General features: G+C 36.2%; 1 protein-coding gene across 26 annotated transcripts in view; it reads left to right on the forward strand.

The window, feature by feature from the left end:
* Nucleotides 1-19935, forward strand: part of LOC139964551 (prolyl endopeptidase FAP-like) — a 251697-nt gene that overhangs the window by 217763 nt on the left and 13999 nt on the right. For 15 of the 26 annotated variants that reach the window (XM_071966206.1, XM_071966209.1, XM_071966216.1 and 12 more), the window contains 9 exons: nt 9198-9290; nt 12304-12401; nt 12721-12848; nt 14245-14341; nt 15108-15228; nt 16245-16375; nt 16789-16910; nt 18071-18233; nt 19352-19462. In XM_071966206.1, coding sequence (XP_071822307.1) covers nt 9198-9290; nt 12304-12401; nt 12721-12848; nt 14245-14341; nt 15108-15228; nt 16245-16375; nt 16789-16910; nt 18071-18233; nt 19352-19462 — 1064 coding nt within the window. The remainder of the gene's footprint in view (nt 1-9197; nt 9291-12303; nt 12402-12720; nt 12849-14244; nt 14342-15107; nt 15229-16244; nt 16376-16788; nt 16911-18070; nt 18234-19351; nt 19463-19935) is intronic. The other 11 variants (XM_071966207.1, XM_071966218.1, XM_071966204.1 and 8 more) reach the window with 1 other exon arrangement.

A 19935-nucleotide genomic window follows, 5' to 3' on the forward strand; every position in this document is an offset into this window, starting at 1 on the left:
TAATAATATTTTAATAATAATCAGCAGTTATTGGAATTTTGAATCTAGTTTATAGGCATTAAGTTGGATGATCTTCTAAGGAATGCCTGCATTTTTGACAGGCAATGAGCATACATGCCTAGCTTCCATCCCAGAAACACAGATATCGTAAAGAAAAAAATATATGAATGTAATACTAGATTAATAACTTTCAGGAACTTGTAGGATTTTGGATAATTGGGATAGATTCTTTTTGTTCTGAATATGACCTGCTGCTGAAAACATTGTTAAAACTGATAAGAATATTCTTGAAAAATTGGTTTTGGTATGGGAAGGAGGAGGTGTGGGGGGGTTGTGGGGGGGGTTATAGTGTTGTCTTGTAGGTAACAATGACTCACTATACCTTAAAGTCCACCTTTCATCAAGTTTAATTGCAAAGACTTCAAAAAAGTGTCCCAGAAGTAATTGCTTCACCAACATATCACCCTATCCTTCCCCATCCCTCATATCCGGTTGATTATGCCGCCAACTTAGCGCTCGGCCTGCCCACTCGATCACTTTAATTTCTGGAATCGGATAACACCCAGGACTGATGTTGGTGTCTTTCAATGTCACCTTTAGTTTCATGTGTGTTAAAGTTTGTTAAAAACTCATTAACAAACATGGGGAGAGTTGATTTATAACAAGGGCGAAGAAATTTCTAGTAATTATCTTGATTCTCCCTCTCTCTGTCTTGCGTGTGTATACGTCTTACAGATAGTAATAACAACATTGGTACTTTCTTCTTAAAATAGGTTTCTCAAAAAACAGCTTTCTATTTCAACTATTTTTTTATTCACAGGGTCGATTATTTTCTGGCATATTTTAAGAATATTCTTTCTCTGTACTATATATTTATATAGTATGTATTGTGATATCATATTCCATCTATTAAATATTCATAACTTTGACATTGAATATTCATCTCTTTCTTCTTTGTAACATCACTATTTGCGAACGCAATATGATTCATCATCTTACCTGTGTGTCTGGTGTAAGTATAACTACCATCCTATTGAGACGTATACCCGTACCAAAAAATAAAATCACTTTGTAAAATCATGTCATCACAAGTCGGGCAAAATGGCGGCAGGGTTTAATGTAACACACACACTCACACACAAAGGTTGTGTCACTACGTGTCACGAGTGTCACTAAGTGTCACAATTTGCATGCATGAGTCATCATCACCTATATCATTGTTTATTATGTATGTACAGATGCTGTTTGCTGCATTTACAGCCAATCACCATCCCCGGAAAAAAAAAAAACGAGTTTCTCAGAAGTCGCCTCAATTCTGACAACAATTTGATAAAACTATTAAAACTAATATATGAATTTTGCAAGACACGAAAGATTGGTCACATTTAGCTTGTTTCTTCAACTGAATACATGTTTATGTTTCTTACTGACCTCCCCATTCCCCATCCCCCAAATTGCAGCAAACGGTTCATGTCCACACATACATACAGCAATACACCAGTTTTGATCTTACATATCTGTTTAAGTTGGGTCTTTGCATGCTAGGTGAGGAGTCCTTCGCTTCATATTCTTTGTACATCACCATGTAAGATTTTCTTTTCACTATTAATTTCAACTATTATTTATTACATATATTTTTTTGTGCTAGCGTCCATGTTTTAAGTGTTGCTCCATGCTTTTTTTCTTTTTTTTACGGCCCACATTTTCCTTCTCACTTTGAGAGGGGAAGAGAAAATATGCGGTTGGTCGGAACAATTACTTTCTGGAATAGAAACCAGTAAAGGACTCTTTTTTTTTTCCTTGTAAGTTTTGTATGTCCCTCGTTGATAGCATGACCGTTTCCATTTATTAGATTCACTAGAGATATGTGTATCACCTCATTTGTAATTATAATGGTCAAAAGTTGTTTGATTTCATATTGTTATAAAAAGTAGGGTTTTAAAGAACCCTGTTCCAGTTCCAACTCCCAGGCCCCATCGAACAACGAGTCCCACCGTAGAATCAGTCAAAATGTCATGATTCATTCATGATAGGGTATATTTTTGCATTTTTTCCCCGTTTTCGCTATGCTGCGGGTACCAGAGTACACTAACATGTCCCGGCATTAACTCTCATTTCCATCAACTGGTTTATAATATCTCAAATGTGGGAACATCACACATACAGCAAAGATCAGTCCCAAAGGGAACTCGATCATGTGTTATAAAAGCATTATACCCAAACCAGCGGTAATAGCTGAAAGTATTAAAGGAGCTTCGATGCTTCATCACAAGGAAACACAAGCTGCTAATATTATATTTTCAGCTTTGCAAACACATATGGGACCAACTATGATTCATTTGAGCAAAACTACCTGACATTTTGTTATATACTAACAAAACTCACCAAGCAATCAACAAAGTTTACATTTCACAGAAAAGGTGGCTTTCATTAAAGTTAAAAATAAAAAATGTAATTAATTGCATGTGACACCTTTTTTTCTCAGTTTAAGGCTCTAAGAAGATGGATATGACAACACTGTGATGAGCAACAAAGATAAAGACAGAATCATCAGATGTTACAATAAAACATTTACATGCACCTATAGCCAGGCTGGCATACAGGGTTTACTATGCCCTATGCCCATGCCCCTTCATATGTACAAAAACTTCACAAGTTACATGAAACAATTATTGTGCCCCCTTGTTTAAATTATTGATGCCTCTCTGTACATTGTTGGTGCCCTTCCATTACATTGTCGGTTAACCTTCCAGCTCAGAACTTCTGGCTAAACATGCCTCATTTATTACGACCATGCAGAGATTTTTTATATTTTTTATTGTATTTTAGAGCTTAATAGCTTGCTGGGCATTTTTTTGCTGTAATTAGTGGTATATTTGCTGGGTTGAGGTTCTGTGGTTCATTGCTTCATTAAATTTTACATTAAGATATATTCATTAATGCACATGAAGAATGCGCTCATTGTTTTTAGAGTTTATGTTAATGCCCTTATTAGATTCACCTACTGTACAACAACCTTGTAACTTAAGTTGACCCAGGTTGCCAGTTCACAATGCTGAAAGTTGCTAGGAAAAAGGTTTTGCATTCATATATCCAAACTTTCTCAAAAAGGTATCAGACAAATTTTGAAGCAATTTTCACGTTAGAAATAGATTTTATGCACGCAACTGCATAATGCAGAAAGAACATGAAGCTATGCGGCAATTGCTGCCATTGCCTAAGCCACTTTAAAAAGGCAATTTGTTTGCGAGCAAGATTTCTGCTAAAAGCTAAAACTTAATATGACAAAAATTCTTTTCTAGAATTTCTTATCCTTGGAGACATTTCCAGATGTTGAAAAATGTTATTAGACGTTTTCAAGTAGTGAGGGAAGAGTTTTTGACGACAGCAAAGAGCTTCGTCGCAAAGTGACTTGCGCATTATCAGCGAAGGGTTATTAGACATTCTAGCTGATATTTGAGGAAATTTGTCCCTATCGCTGCAGCAGTCATTTTCAATGTTTGACAAGATAAGTAACACATCAACAAATTGCACGCACTAACAGATTGACAAATTCCTTACAATTAAGCCAAGAACCCTCAATAACACCTTTATTGCTGCTGACATTAATTTGTTGGCACCATGCAATAGTTGGAAAAGGTTTCTTGGGCCATCTATTCACATATGAAACACATAGATCACTTAGCGGATATATTTTGCAATCACAATGCCATTAGGGAACAATATCTAGCCATTGGAATTAGAAATTAATGTTTGCTATTGGGATGAGTAATACAGCACTATGGATTCATGGGCCACTTTTCTCTTTTACAAAGAAGCATCCATATTAATGTGTCATTATGAAAATGAGCGGTATGCTATTTGCATGCATTAGAGTAACAGATAAAACCTAGCAACAGTTAGCTTAGACAAATTTCAGAGTAAACTTGTTGGAAAGGAGTCTTCGTAATACTTCTGGCTACAGGAAAGCAAATTACTTTAATAACAAAGGAAATTATTATATGAAATGGTTAGTTTCTTCCACTCTTCTACAAAAGTCATAATTAAGTGATCTACAGAATACTAGAACTGTGAGTGATATTCTTAGCACAGAGCTGCTGAATTTTGGAGGATAATTGCCAAAATTCTGTCATCTTTGAGACTTTGACAACTCCCCGCATGCATATATGTGTATATATAATATAAATATGTAGATGAATAAGTAAAAACATGAAAGGCCAATGCAGTAATCAGTGATATTTGGTAAGGGTTTGTAGTTGCTCAAGCAAAACTAAAGATACATTGAGAAATATCTTCCCCATCTGTTCAGTATTTCCTTTACTTCACAGTTTGTTGAATTATTTACAAAATGGGAAAGTGGGCGGTTACTGAAAGCATTGCAGCAGAATATTGTGGGGGGGGGTACTCGAAAGCATTGAAGCAGAATTTGTTGTGTTAGTGCTTTTTATTTGGGGGGGGTGTTTATATCAAGCCATGCAAAACACAGAAAGCTGGCAGAAGAAATGTGTAATGCATGTTTGACGATTGTTAATTAATAAAGAAATGGACTAGCTAACAGATGTTGTATAGCCTGGGTTATCAAGTGCAGTTTCTTATTTCTTGGTTTCATGCACCCTTGCAAGTTCTTGCCCTCTTGGCATATGGGATATAAAGTGATGACATATATGTTAGCACTTTATTTTGCTTTGCTACATGTTAATTCTCTGTAATAGTATTCTGGTAATTGTTGGTGATGATTGGGTTATATACATGGAATGAGCACACACTGCTGTGTAGGTTAAGTGCAACTCACAATTAATAATTGTTCGATTTTTGTAGTTCTTAGTTAGCAATTTCTATCACTGGATATTAATGAACTTTACAGATGTTTGCATATCAATGTTGATAAATAAATCACTTTACATTTATACAAAATGTCTAAAAGCAATGTTTCAGCATATTCTGGAAGCACATACTCTCAATGCATGACCCCTGACCCTTGCTGAATATGCAGATTTTAGTTGTTTTTTCTGTCATATAGATACATTTGGCATTATTGACCCTTTGTTTTGTTAAAGTTTTCTGTGTAACTTAGCCACACGGTTTACCTTATGTCTGCACCCTTATTGCATAGATGATTACATTTTCCAACTTCTTCTCTGTTTATGCAATTATTCCTTCATGCATCGATTCCTCTTGACTATAGGTCTTTGTACCCCTGGTGTTTGAAATTGTCTTCATCTGTCACAATCTATCTTCGGTGTGTCAAATTTGTCACGATGATCATCTTTTAGCAAATATTAAAATCCTTATTGCCAGGATATCCGTTCCAACGTTATCATGAAGTACTTCAGATGTTATAAAGTTCAAGTCTGTTGTCAGTATATAATTTACACAGTGCATAACCTAGTTTAATTGATACAACTAGGCCTCAATATAGTATTGCTTTAAGTATGTTAGGCTACATGAAATCAGCACAATGAGTCAGTTGCACAATACTTTACATTGTACGGTACGATTAGTTGAGTAAGATCATATATAACAATTGTTATATTCTCTGTGCTTGATTAAATTTCTAATCAGTTGACTAGACAAGAAATTTCTGATGATTCCATGAGAAGATATTGACATGTAATGAGTATATGTATATAATACAGAATGTAAACATTTGTCCTCATGCCGTTCCAACACACTATAAATGAGAATGCCAGAAGTCTTCAATCTGATTGTGATATGCAATTTATTCGTATAAAAGTCTTGTGATTTTGTCATTGTACACATCACCTTTTGCCAGGAACATACAGTATTATAATCAAAAGCATTCTTATGAACTCATCATCACATGTAAGAGAAAATTATTTACTTGATGATTACTTTTGTTGTGATCTTCAACTATACACATAAATTATGAGTCAATTAACATACATCAAGTCAGTTTCGTAGGCACTAGAAGTATAGATATCATATTCTTACCCTAATAATTATAAACTAATTTTATCCATCTTGCACCAAAAAAATACCAGATTGTATTGTGTGATGGATTAAAAAAAATTATTTCAAGGTCGTTTACATATGTTGTGTATAACCTTATCGAGATGTACCTTAAAATTCATATTCAATTAATCCATTCAAAGTATGTAAGTTTACTTTGATTAACTTTATGATATTAAGTCATAATAAAAGCTTTCCATGTTGGCCTCTCCAAGTATATATTTTCTTATCTGTGGCATATATTATGCCTTATTTTATTATATCTTGCGGCAAATATTATATACCTAGTCATAATTAACTCTACTATGTAACTCTGTGCTAGCTTCCACTGTATAATTATCAGTACTTGGTACTAGTAATTGGTCGGTTGAGCTGAAGTACTGAATAAAAGTGGCTTATTGAATTTCCCTGAAGAAGACTTTAATTAACGCAGGATGGTTCAAACAAGCATTTCCTCAGACCACCAGATCATTACAACAGTATTCGTGCAGTTTTACTCAAATTTGTCTGATCAGGCACGTACTGCATGCAGCTTCAGTTTTCAAAAGAAAAAAACCAACTATCGGAAATAAGACATGCATCAAAGGTTTCCTTGGCGATGATTCCATAATTCCGCTTCTCTTCATAAAGGAGTTGTTGCCAGAAGCATAATTCAGTCAACTGGAAAACAAAATATAGAAAGCTGAAAAGGGAAAGAAGAAAATCTGACAAATATCTTACTCATAATTTCTTCTTAGCAGCATGAAATAAGTATTTAGTATGAAATAAGAAATTTTCTCTTTAAGATGTAATCCATCAATTTCTGTTTATAGAGGAATATGATTTTATAAGATTTCTAGTAATATATTTCACAATAAGATTATTAGACATACTGGCTTTAAAACCATCTTGCCAGTAATGGAATATTTTTAATACTAATGGTCTGTTCTGGATTTTGTGTTACTTTTGTTTAGAAGGCAGTGCATTTACAGTATATTGATGATTTGGATTTATGCAAATATCTGTCGTTTGTTATTGCCAAGGAATAAAGCTACTTTTGAAAATTTGTCCACTTTTAATGGGGCGTAAGCCTTTCTCTGCAATTTCGTGGTTAAACTTACAAAGTTAGGAACCAAAGCTCGAAAATTAAAGTAACGTGATTCGAATCAGCCATAAATTTGTTGAAGAATAGCTCTGTAATGAAAAATCTATCGATATAGATAGATATATATGTATATATATATATATATATAAGGTACAAACATTAATCGTAAGAAACACTTTTCCATGGTTTTTCAAAACATATTTTAGTTATAATTTGACTGTTTAGAACCCTAAACTCAGTTTTTATCATCCCAGTATGTAAACTGCCTATTCTAGTCATTAATGATAAACCTATGAATGATAGATTGAGCATGGGAGGCCTAGCTCTCTCGACAATCTGCATTTTAAATCGACCGAAAAATTCACAGTCCGAGGGTTGATGAACCAGAGGCCATTGGCTTTGCCAACGAAAAAATTCACAGCTTGATATGCAATTTGCATCTGTGCTTCCTCAGTCAACAGATGTGAAGTGACTTTATGCACAGTGGTTAATTTTATGTATTGCCTTTAAGTCCTGGCTTCCATATTTATTTTAGTGGAACTTGACTGCTCTGTCAGATAGATGCATTGCTTTTCTATCCCCGTCCTCCTCGTTTTGAAAGTCAGAAGGATTAGCAGGATTTGACTAAAAAGCATAAAAATTCTATGAGAATTATTGGAGACAGCTAATTATATGACATTTAAAAAAAGATAACATCTGCAGAATTATTAGATTAATTAGTTTCCCAACATTTTTGTTTCCTCTAGCCAAGTTTTTTCATAAATTTTTTTCTTTCTTGTTTTTCTCTTCTGGTTTTTGTGCAAAAGTATAGATGCTTGCAAATAGGTTGGTAGTTTCCAGCAGTTCTGCCAAGCCTGCAGACTATAACTGTAGATAAGTCACATGGATCTAGAATTTCTTTATATAAAAATGAACATCAAATTGAGTATTTAGTGATTTTATTTGAACTTTCAATGCCGAGGAAATGTTCACAAGTATTTAATATCCATTTGACAAGCAAATCAGAAATTTTCAAACTTTATCACTCCAACTTCATTTTGTTTATACGAGACTAGAGCTACCAGCATTACAAGGTTCGTTTGTATTGGAGAATTGGGCAAAATTTACTGGAAAGTAGCTTTGCCTTCACAGCAGCTCATTAGAGCACCATCTTGAAAAGACAGAATTAAGCAAAATCATGTGACTTAAATTAGAAACATGAATATGTGATAAAAACTGGGTTTCAGTCAATAGATCAATATATCAGTTCTGTTGTAGTTATGATGTTCTATTGATCAGAAAATGACGATTAAAACTATAAAGGCAGTCTCACTTCCAATGTATCCCTTAGTTTTGAAACCTTCATCCATTTTCATATCTCACCTTTTTTATATTCTTTTTTGGGGGGGCCTTAGGGAAGGTTAGAAAATTTTGAAAAGACAATAAAACCACACTTATTAGCTTTTCAAAGAGGCCTTCTTGTAAATATCATTAACGGCCAAGTTACATTATGGATTTTTCTCCAATGGTAATGATTATGGAATTATTAGGCTCATCGTCTGTAATATTCTTTCACGATAGGACACATACTTCTATCGGCAGCAAGATGGAAGTGATTTTCTTAGATTTTCAATAAAAAAAAACACATTTTTGCATGAAAGAAAAATTGGCAGAATATAGCTAATTTATCTTGTAAAGAAGTACAACATTTTCAAAATGGGGGTGGGGAGAGTCTGAAATTAGGACTACACAGTGCTTAGTATTAGGAGTAATTTGCACAGTTGGTTTGAAAGATTAAACTGCAAGAGAAGAAAAAACCTTATTGCAATTCATCCAGATGTAAACTGTTGAAGATTAAATTTGTAAACAAGGCATTAAGATTTTAAACATTATAACTGTGCTGTATAATAAAACTAAATTTTGTGGAATCAAGTATGTCAGTTGGTAAGAAAGAACCTTGTGTACAATGTCAACTATAACCAGAGTTAAGTATACTGCTCACTTACATGTCTGCACACAATTAAAGCACTATTTTTTGCCTTTTGAGCTTGTATCTACTGTAATTGAAATGCAAGTTTAAAAATCCATATTTATAGAAAATAAATCATTTAGCCATTTTCTTGACATGTGTTTTAATTTCATTTATGATTTTCTCCGATTGTAGACACAGGGAGACATCTGGTACCGAAGTTTGAATTCGAGGATGTCTTTGAAAGTTCGATGAAAGAAAACTTGTTCCATTATCATTGGCTAGATGGTACGTAGTACACTTTTGCATATATTTGGCACTTTGCCAGTCCTTGGTCACTCGCCAATCTCTCCACAAATGAAAGTATTTTACCGCATGGTGTTTGAATCATGAAGAAACATACACAGATAACTAACAGCAATAAGACCGTAATTTCAAGGGAAAAGCCTGTTGTTGTTTTTCTTGTTTCCCGTTTTTGAGGGTGGAATGTTGTTCAAAATTTGATTTCTTCTAATGAGTTAAAACTGCAATCTGTTATGTTTGCCAGATGTGAAGCAATCGCTATGCTGAAGGCCGGCATATTTTTTGCTCGCAATAAATTGGTTTTCAAATTGTTTTTCGGCTCTTTCATTGGATATAAATGCAGATAACAGTGCAAGATAGCATTTCTTAAAGTTCTGTTATGTTTTGTTTGCTTTTCTGAAGGAGTGATGTGCATTTCAGAGTTTTGCAACCTTATCCTTACCTGTCTTTGCATATTTTGCACTCTGCTTTTCTGCAGAGTTGAATTCTACATTCTGTGTTTATAAAAGTTAGTTTATAAAAGAATTAAGGCACAGTGTTTGGACCATAGTCGGTGATAACAAAGGAATTAACAGGGATGTTAAAACATCTTAAGATGATTCTTGTAGGATTCAAATGTCAGGCCTTCATGAATTACCGCCACAGGTTTGTGTGGTAGATGAGTAGTTATATTTTTCACATCTCAAATTTTCATCATCTTATTGAACGTTAAAGTTTGTCAACATCAAACATTTGATCAATTAATATTAGTAAACTTAGCGTTACAGCTTAAACTATAAGATATACCCTTGCCAAAAGATGGCAAACGTTCATTTTCTTTTTGGGAAAAAAGTTTGAAAGGATTTTTGCTCAGTTTAGACTGGAAAATGTTTGAATGGCATATGAAGCATCCAACTATTAAGAAAACATCTTTTACATGCGCTCGGTAGGACACACAACGGTTACGCTCATAGCACACACAGACCTACGCTAACTCTAATGACTTTTTATTGATTAGACGTCTCTAAACTTTGTGAAGAACGGCCTAAGCCTGCACAAAAGGCTTTTTTCCCCCTTAATATATTGCGAGTGGAAAAACGTTAATATTTTAAAGCAGTATGGGAGGTTTCCTTTCCTATTAGTTTTTAAATAATATATGACAGTCTGGAATGAAGAATAAGTATATTAAATTTTGTGTAAGATGTCTGATGGTTGTAAAATGCTTGCAAAAGAACACTCAGTTTTGTATTTAATGGTCACAAGGTCCTTTTAGATAAAAAAATCTCTGTTATGTTCTGCTGTGATTTTCTGTGAATCTTAGAATTATTAGAATATGTTTTGGTTTGGTGTCATCAAAGTTTTGTATGCATTTATAGAATGATTCTTGAAATCAAATAAGGCCCTTAATACTGCTTAAATTTTAGAAGCTTACAAGATGTTATTGTTTGATATTTTCAATGTTGTGTTTGCCTTCTAAGTGTGATTCCTTAGGTTGAACAAAGCCATCTCGTTGTTCTTAGTTCCCGAGATATTGCAACCATTTAAAGCAGTACAGAAATTTGGACCATGGACCTTAATGTAAACAAACATGACCTAATCGATCTCTAACGGCAAGCTCAAAAGAAAACTGAAAATGACTTTCAAAATGTGTGGGAAAATCTTGTGACCTATCAAAAAGTTTTCCTTACCCAAAGAGTGGGTCACGTCCGAAGGTTTGTGGACCATCGGTACATTAGATCGTAACAAATCCAACGCAAAGTGCAAAACATCCTTTCAACCGTTTCAGAATAAGTAGAGAGACTGCGGGTGGTTGGAGCAGAGAGGAGGAGGAGTCCATCTCTTGGCGAGGGAGAGAGAAATGGAAAGATGATTCATCCTAGAAATAAAGGAGACAGGTCTTTCTTTCCTCCTCTCCTCTCCTCTCCTCTCCTCTCCTCTCCTCTCCTCTCCTCTCCTCTCCTCTCCTCTCCTCTCCTCTCCTCTCCTCTCCTCTCCTCTCCTCTCCTCTCCTCTCCTCTCCTCTCCTCTCCTCTCCTCTCCTCTCCTCTCCTCTCCTCTCCTCTCCTCTCCTCTCCTCTCCTCTCCTCTCCTCTCCTCTCCTCTCCTCTCCTCTCCTCTCCTCTCCTCTCCTCTCCTCTCCTCTCCTCTCCTCTCCTCTCCTCTCCTCTCCTCTCCTCTCCTCTCCTCTCCTCTCCTCTCCTCTCCTCTCCTCTCCTCTCCTCTCCTCTCCTCTCCTCTCCTCTCCTCTCCTCTCCTCTCCTCTCCTCTCCTCTCCTCTCCTCTCCTCTCCTCTCCTCTCCTCTCCTCTCCTCTCCTCTCCTCTCCTCTCCTCTCCTCTCCTCTCCTCTCCTCTCCTCTCCTCTCCTCTCCTCTCCTCTCCTCTCCTCTCCTCTCCTCTCCTCTCCTCTCCTCTCCTCTCCTCTCCTCTCCTCTCCTCTCCTCTCCTCTCCTCTCCTCTCCTCTCCTCTCCTCTCCTCTCCTCTCCTCTCCTCTCCTCTCCTCTCCTCTCCTCTCCTCTCCCCTCCTCTCCCCCTCCCCTCCCCTCCCCTGGGCTAGGAAATGAACCTTGATCGGAAATCCAGAGAGAGATAGAATTTGGGGCCATATTGTGGTGGATTTTGCCAGCCCTAGCTGTATCAAATGCATAATGTACCAACTCATGCAGCTATAAGATAGGAGGATACTTGCTAGCATGATAACAATGTTTGAAAAGTCTGTTGCTTAACATTGTATTCTGGAGACATTTATGGAAACTGAATTTGGTTGTTTTCATTAGTCTCCATGTTCACAATACTTTCATAAATTGGCATTTTCTGAGCAAGGTTACTGAATTTCTCTATCATCAGTAAAGTGTTTTTATCATTTAGTTCTCAGACGGCAAGTTTTAGAATATTTTGGATTGTACATCATTTGAGTTTCATATTTTTTAGAAACAATTTAATGAATTTTGTTACTTGATTTAGTCGGAAGAAAGAATTTTTTTTCATCTTCATATATTTTTTATTTTTCTTTCTTGCAGAATCAGTTTACGTCTCCAGGAATGAAGAAAATAACCTCGTCAAGCGAGATGTTCTGAAGAATAATTCCGAAATAGTTCTCCTAGACAATAGGACATGGGTATGTTTCATCTAAGATAACATTTCCATGAGTAAAATTGAAAGAAGCTAGTGAAATTATTATGATTTTTTTAAATCTTTTATCCTGATGATGTGCTCAGGTGGGGAAAAGGGGAATGGGGTATTTTATTGTAAAAGCGTGCATGAGTAAAAGGCTTCATTGGGTTATTTTAATACAATATTATTTCTTTAAATAGCTTTTCTTTACAGAAATTGAATATACATATTGGGAGGTGTTAAGATACTGGCAGAGATTCAACTTCACTGACAGAATGAACTGTGATTCCAAATTTGTTGTCTGTTTTTGCTCTTTTTTGCAGAATGTGGAAGGTGCATCAGACTTTTCTGTCAGCCCTGACGTAAAGTATATCTTACTCATCTGCCATAAAGTCCACGAATACGGGCAGAGTTATTCAGCAATATACAAGATTTATGACGTCGATGAACAGTAAGTCACGTGATTCGAAAGTATTCTTGGTCTTGCAGCGTCGTCGTGGGAAGTCTTCATGACACAATTATATTGTGACAAGATAGCATCATGATGTGACGGTATTGTGACATAATGGCATCATGATGTGATAGTATTGTGACATGATGGCATGTTGATGTGATAGTATTGCCACATGATGGCATCATGTAATGATGCTTTTGTGACTACATGATGATAAAATTATGATGTGAAGGTATTGTGCTGTTATGGCATCACATCATGATGCTATTGTGACATGATGGCGACATGACGTGACATGAGATATACATGAAGTCATTGTGATCTAGTGACATCATGACATATTAAAAGGCATGAATGCATCACTATGTGATAGTATCATGACACAGAATGCTTCATAAAATGAGTAATGACATCATGACATGAATGAGTCATGTTATGATGGCGTGATGTGACAAGAAGACATCAGCAATAAAGACTGTTAATACACAGTTTCATCTCATTATTTTGTTTACACATGAAGATATTCAGTATGTACTTAACCAAAACAAATGCATATGCAGGCGTTTCACATAAATACTATGTGTTCCTTCCTTGAGTCATTTGTTCCTTAGTACAGTATATTGTTATCGATCCCTCCTGTAGACAACATTCAAGCTAGAAATTTTCTATTTAAGGTCATCTTAAAGGTAAAAAAAAAGAAGAAAGAAGTCAGAATTGAAATTTGTCACTAGTGTTTTCATTCCCATATATATTCCAAGCTATAGTAAAACAGAGATCCAGTCAAGGGTTTGATTACAAGAGATCCAAGGAAGGCCGAATACATCCCTGGCCTTGTTTTACTCCTCGCATGGGTGACAAGGCTGTCATTTCCTCGTGTTGATCTGCATTGATTTGACGTCAGCCATCACGTTCCTTTCAATATTTAATCATCCAATCAAGTTTTCTTTGATCTATTTCTTGAATTTCAAGGAGGATAATAATATCAGCTGGAGGATTCTGTGTTCATTGGTAATAATCTATGATAGCCAGTGGTCGGTGCCAGAATTCACTCCTTTGAATATTAACACATAGAAAATCCTGAAATTTTGCATAAAAGTTTCAAGTCATTCCCAGCTGAAGTTGAAGACTTTCGCGTCTGTCATGAACCATCAAAAAATGTAGCTTCTGGTGGTAAACATGGTTGTCTGGTTTCCCATTGGCTCTGGTGTACCATGTGATGAGCTGATTTTTAATGTACTGTCTGCGTATCCATGTATCATAGGCATTGTCTTCAAATTTTAAGATTTTGACTCATATTTTTTTATTTTTTTAATGTAAGATTTTTTAATATTAAGACTTTCTAATGATTTTATGGTCTTCTCTGAAATTGCCTATTCTTCTTTCATATCAACAGAAAACTACTTCCAACTTTAAAACCTGAAAATGTCACGGATGAGGAAACCCGTCTCAGATATGCCAGCTGGTCTCCAACTAAGTCGCAGGCGTCTCTGGTAAGTATTATCCTTATACTTGACTAGGCCTGTGTTAAAGATGCATAGCATTGGTTAGTATTGCTGTTATACTTGACTAGGCCTGTGTTAAAGCTGCATAGCATTGGTCAGTATTGCTATTATACTTCCCTATGCCTGTGCTAAGCTGCCTATCATTGGTCAGTATATTTCACTTTTTCTTTGATGGTAGCTGCTTATGTAATAGACCTATGTGATATGGTAAGAAAATATTTAAAAATGTGAGTATATATCCATTGTCCTTGAATTTTGAAGTTTAATCTGGAACTGAGGGGTAACAAAAGGCCTCCTTTGAACCCTTAATCTTGTATGATATGACCAGCTACACAAGCAAGATTTATTTAGGGAAACACAGTTAACAGCATAAATCAAACTGTGGTGAAAAGATACAAGGCTACAAGATGTCATGTTTATGGGGTTCACGACTCTTTGAGAGTTCCCCCTATCACGAAAATTAACAAAAATGGGTTAGGATAGGTTAGAATTTTACCGTGAACCATTTTCCGTGCAAGTAAACTGTAAGATTTCGGGTTGGTCTTAGGGCTGCAATCTAATTGGATCAAAGTGTGGGAACCATGTATTTGCCTCCAAAAACATCAGTTTAATCATCATCATCATCACCATCACCATCATCATCACCATCACCACCACCACCACCATCACCACCACCATCACCATCTGCGTGCGCACAGGAGTCAAGGAATGATCCTTTTGAACTACTAACCTTTTCCTTCTTCACTTTTCACAGATCTTTGTATATGAGGGCAACATCTACTACATGGAGGACATCAAAGGCTCTTCAAGGCAGATTACCTTCGATGGCAAAGAAAACCTGATATACAACGGTGTCCCCGACGTTGCATTTTCAGGTAAAGTGATAACTATGTATAGTCACTGGGAGGTTATGACAGGGGATACGTTAAAAACAACAAGGGTGTCCCAGACGTTGCATTTTCAGGTAAAGTGATAACTATGTATAGTAACTGGGACGTTATGACAGGGGATACGTTAATATCAACAATGGTGTCCCCGACGTAGCTTTTGCAGGTAAAGTAACTATGTATAGTCACTAGGGACGTTATGACTAGGGATATGTAAAAACAACAACTAGAGCAGAATACGGTTTCCTTGAATGTTGTTATTGAATGTATATTAACACCAAGAAGTACAAAATAGCGGGTATTGTAAAATAGAAGAGTAAATGAGTAAATGAACAGAGAGGAGCTAACAGAAATGGAAGCTGGAGTATCTTTGAGCTTCCATGTCAGCTATTTATATACAGCAACCATACACAGCAATAATTAAAACAAAACACATGTGTGTGAACTCATATAGTAAAACAATGATTGTTCACCAGATGACCCTGAATGATACCCCAAGAATACCAGCAAGGATGAATTTTATTGGCTAATTGTCTACATGTGACTTACTCCCCCACCCCCCCCTAATATATGGATATCAGATGATAATGAACATGTTAGTACATCGGACTAATTCCATGTGGTAATGTTATGAGTGGTGCTTCAATGTGTATTTATTTTGGCCATTACGTCTTAGGTTAGTCTTTGAGGGGTGGAAGGGAGGGGGAAGGGGAGTTTTAGTGGAAGAACAATGCTTAAATTAGATAAATGAATGACAATGAAGAGCTAAAATTGGGTTGGGGTGGAAGGTGGGGGCGAGGGCGGTGGGTTGACAATAGTATTCTTAGTCACATTATATTTTGTGATGATACCAGTTTTTTTTACTGACTGAATTAACTTCACATCTGATTGTTTCAGGGACAATCTTCAACTGTACTAACACACAGTCAAAACCCTCTTGTATCACAATCAAATCTGATTTTTCCATGTGTTTCTTAATATATTAATTACTTCGCCCTCTTTAGACAAGACTCTTGGATCAGACCATGCCATCTACTGGTTCGGTGAAGGAGGGCGGTTTGTCTACGCAAAGTTTGACGATACCGATGTGGAAACGTCCTGGGTGTCTTACTATGACCATCTGGCAAATCCTAAGGCAAGTTACAATATGATTGTATATTTTACTCTAGGCGGTGGGTGAGGGGAGGGAGAGGGAGGGGATTATTCTCTTTTCTCAAAAATCTCCCACTTGTGTACAGGCCAAATGATATACATAACACACCCAAAAAAAATTGAGCAAGCAAGTACTTTTACTTTTGTCATGTCCATCATTTCTGACACCACAAATGCAACACTTTTGTGACTCGGCCGCTTTTTAAAAGAAATTTATCTTGCCGTTCCACACTTCTCTTCTATAGAGAGCTTCTGGTTTCACCTCGAAGATAATAAATAAAGTAATAATAAATAATAATAATAATAAATAAAGTAACCAAGTATTGTTTGCTTCTGCACTCTACCAAAGTTTCTTGATTCAGTATTTAATAATAGTAATTCATATTCCCCTTACAGTTGGAGTATTTCCCTTATCCCAAACCTGGAGGGAAATTCCCTAAGGTCACCCTCCATGTCGTGGATGTAGAAAATGGAGACCGAACAGTCGACCTAACAGCACCGGAACCTCTGGCTGACGTGTATGTCAACTCAATATTTTTTTTTATTTTTATACTATTAAAGGGTGTGAAGACTCGTGCACACAGAAATGTCTCATACGTAATCTGACCTAGTTTCGAATGAGGTGTAACAGAAGTGTTAGACACCACCATCGATCCCAGAAAATGCACACACAGCTTGCTACCATCATTAATTAGACACTAGTGAAGATTCAATAAATACAGCTAGTCAATACCCACAACACAGTGTACATAGCAGCTTGGACATCTCAGGTCTAGGTAAAAGATAACAAGGTATCTCGTTTCATTACTGTCTGCATTTTGTAGCGACAAGAAGAAAACGTCATTTGAAAGCAACGGAAAGTTAACTTTTCAGAGCGTGGCACGCGGTTTGGGGCAAGTCTTCAATGCCTTCAAACATTATGTTTTATATCCTGTCCGACAACACGAAAGAAGTTTTGATAGATTCCTAGACTCAATCTTACAGTTGCATCTGTAGCCTCAAAGTGGAGGAAGCAGATGAGAATCATCACAAATTTAAATTTGACATGAAACTAGTGAAACAGTCTTTAACAGTCTTTAATGATCAGTTGGCTTGGTTTCAACCGTTGAAAGAGTGGGGTTGGGGCGATGGGGGGAATATGAGGATAATGACTGTGTGAAGAAGTGCGGATGTTTGATGCTCGGCAACTTTGACAAGATAATCAAATGGCAGGAATATTTCCATGGACTATCATGTAGTAATACAATCTCCATCACATGCAAGGAATACATACATTCACAAGTACAAGTTGTACACATAAATTTTGCAACAATTATGATAACTATTATAAAGGTTCCACAATACACCACATCATTTTTGGGGTATTTTCTAATTGAGCAGTTGTACTGCTGAACATACAGTTTCATGTATCTGCTGCTGTATATCATAAAGTTTCCTGTCTTGAATTCAGGATCTGCTGATTATTATTATTATATATTGATTACTGCCATGACTTTTTAATATTTGTTAATTTGTAAGTTTGATCATTTCCAACAACCCAAGCACAAGTTGCTATAAAGTGTGATTCAGAACAAATATACATCTCTCTTTAATTCAATTTTCATGTGCCTCTCACAGCAGCCCATTAATTAATTCCTCTCTTCTTATCTATTACGCCCCTACCTCCTCCTCCTTGCAGAGACCACTTCTACAAGTATGTGGTGTGGATGGATCGCGACAATCTTTCCGTGACATGGTTGAACAGGACTCAGGACTACGCTGTGGTCTCTATCTGCAATGTAAACAGTGGTACATGCAGGAAAAGCATTTCAGAAGAATCAAAAGATGGCTGGGTGGTTGTGGTATGTTGTATTAACATAATAATAATAATAATAAATGAGACTTATATAGCGCCAAATCAGTAGACAAAAGTCACTGCTCAAGGCGCTTTACAAAGGAAGCAGATTAATTTACAAAAGAACAAGTGAAAAGATGGGGTCTTAAGTAGACTTTTGAATGTAGAAAGTTTAGAGCATGTTCAAATGTGATCTGGTAACTTGTTCCAGAGATAAGAGCCAGAGTATTCGAAGCTTCTGTAACCATAGGTCTTCAACCGTGGTTTAGGAACAGTTAAATACAGTTTGTTGGACGAATGAAGTGTGCAAGTTGGAATATATGGCAAGAGAAGTTGCAACAGGTACACAGGTACATAACATGAAAGTAGTAAATTAATCTATTAACAAAAAATTGACAACAGAAAATATGACTGACTGGGAGGGGGTGTGGGGGAGGGGGGTGGGGGAGAAAAAATAGGAAACATTTGACAAAAAGAGCAAAGGAATTTTTATTGATGTCCTCATTTATGTCCTTATTTACTATCCTTATTATGTCCTCAAACCAAAAAGGCACTTTCTATCAACAAGATATGTATGATTTAAAACCTGTCTGAATGTTTGAGAATAATTTGTGAACAATTGTTAGCAATTGCTTTTGGGGAAAATTATGATGACATTTTAAGCTGTCCCATCATTTCATTCAACAGTCCTCATGATAGGTCATGGAAAGTGTAGGGAAATCGTGGCAATGAAAAGAAGTGATTTACCGGCCTGGAAAAATTATAGTTTGAGACTGGAATTCCAAACCTGCACCTGCTTTAAACTGTTTTTGCAATTTTTTACAATCATAGCTGGAGTAGTTCCATATAAACAATGACCTATGTTTTATCGTAAGAAATTAAAGATACATAAATTGCTACGAAAACATAGGAGAGACCGATCATGTGATTGATGTTGGGAAAGTTTTTGGATTCTCATCGGGGCTATTTGTTAGTAATCGATCAACAATGACATTAGGTAGTGAAAAAGAAGATAAAATCAGATGACCTTGAATAGTGCTTACTCAAATTTGCTTGGGTTTCCAGTAACTTTTTCAAGGTTTGTTTTTCCCTAAATATTTCTTTGTTCTGTTTCTTTTGCTGCAGAGGAACCCCCCTGTGTTTTCGGAAGACGGAAGATCGTTTGCTTTTATACTGGAGCTTCCAGATCAGGACGCTAAGGACAAACACTACCACATTCGTGTCTTTACTACAGAGGTTAGTATCCACTGCATCCTTTTGGTTTTGCTATGAATAATAATAATAATAATAAATGCAAATTTATATAGCGCCAATATCCAGAGGAAAACCAATGCTAGTGCTCAGGGAAGGCAGTCAAAAATAGATAAGTTTTGAGTCTGTTTTTGAAAATGTTAACGTTGAGTGCCGACTTAATGCGCAGTGGAAGTGAGTTCCAAAGAGTAGGAACGGCATTTAGAAAATGATCGTTGACCAAATGACTTGAGCTTCCACTTAGGTATGCAAAGTACCATCCGATTTCACATTGCTTTATCAGTTATACTTGTAAAGGAGAGAGTACCCATTAATCAGTTAAAATTTCTTAACCTATGTTACATTTATGACCAGATGATACAGAGGAGGACTTACAAACAGAAAATACGAAACACACAATCCAATGCATAATGATCATTGACTGGATTAAACAGACTATTCGAAAGGTTTTGCCAATA

Source organism: Apostichopus japonicus, chromosome 23 (genome assembly GCF_037975245.1).
Source record: "Apostichopus japonicus isolate 1M-3 chromosome 23, ASM3797524v1, whole genome shotgun sequence".
Lineage (NCBI taxonomy): Eukaryota > Metazoa > Echinodermata > Holothuroidea > Aspidochirotida > Stichopodidae > Apostichopus > Apostichopus japonicus.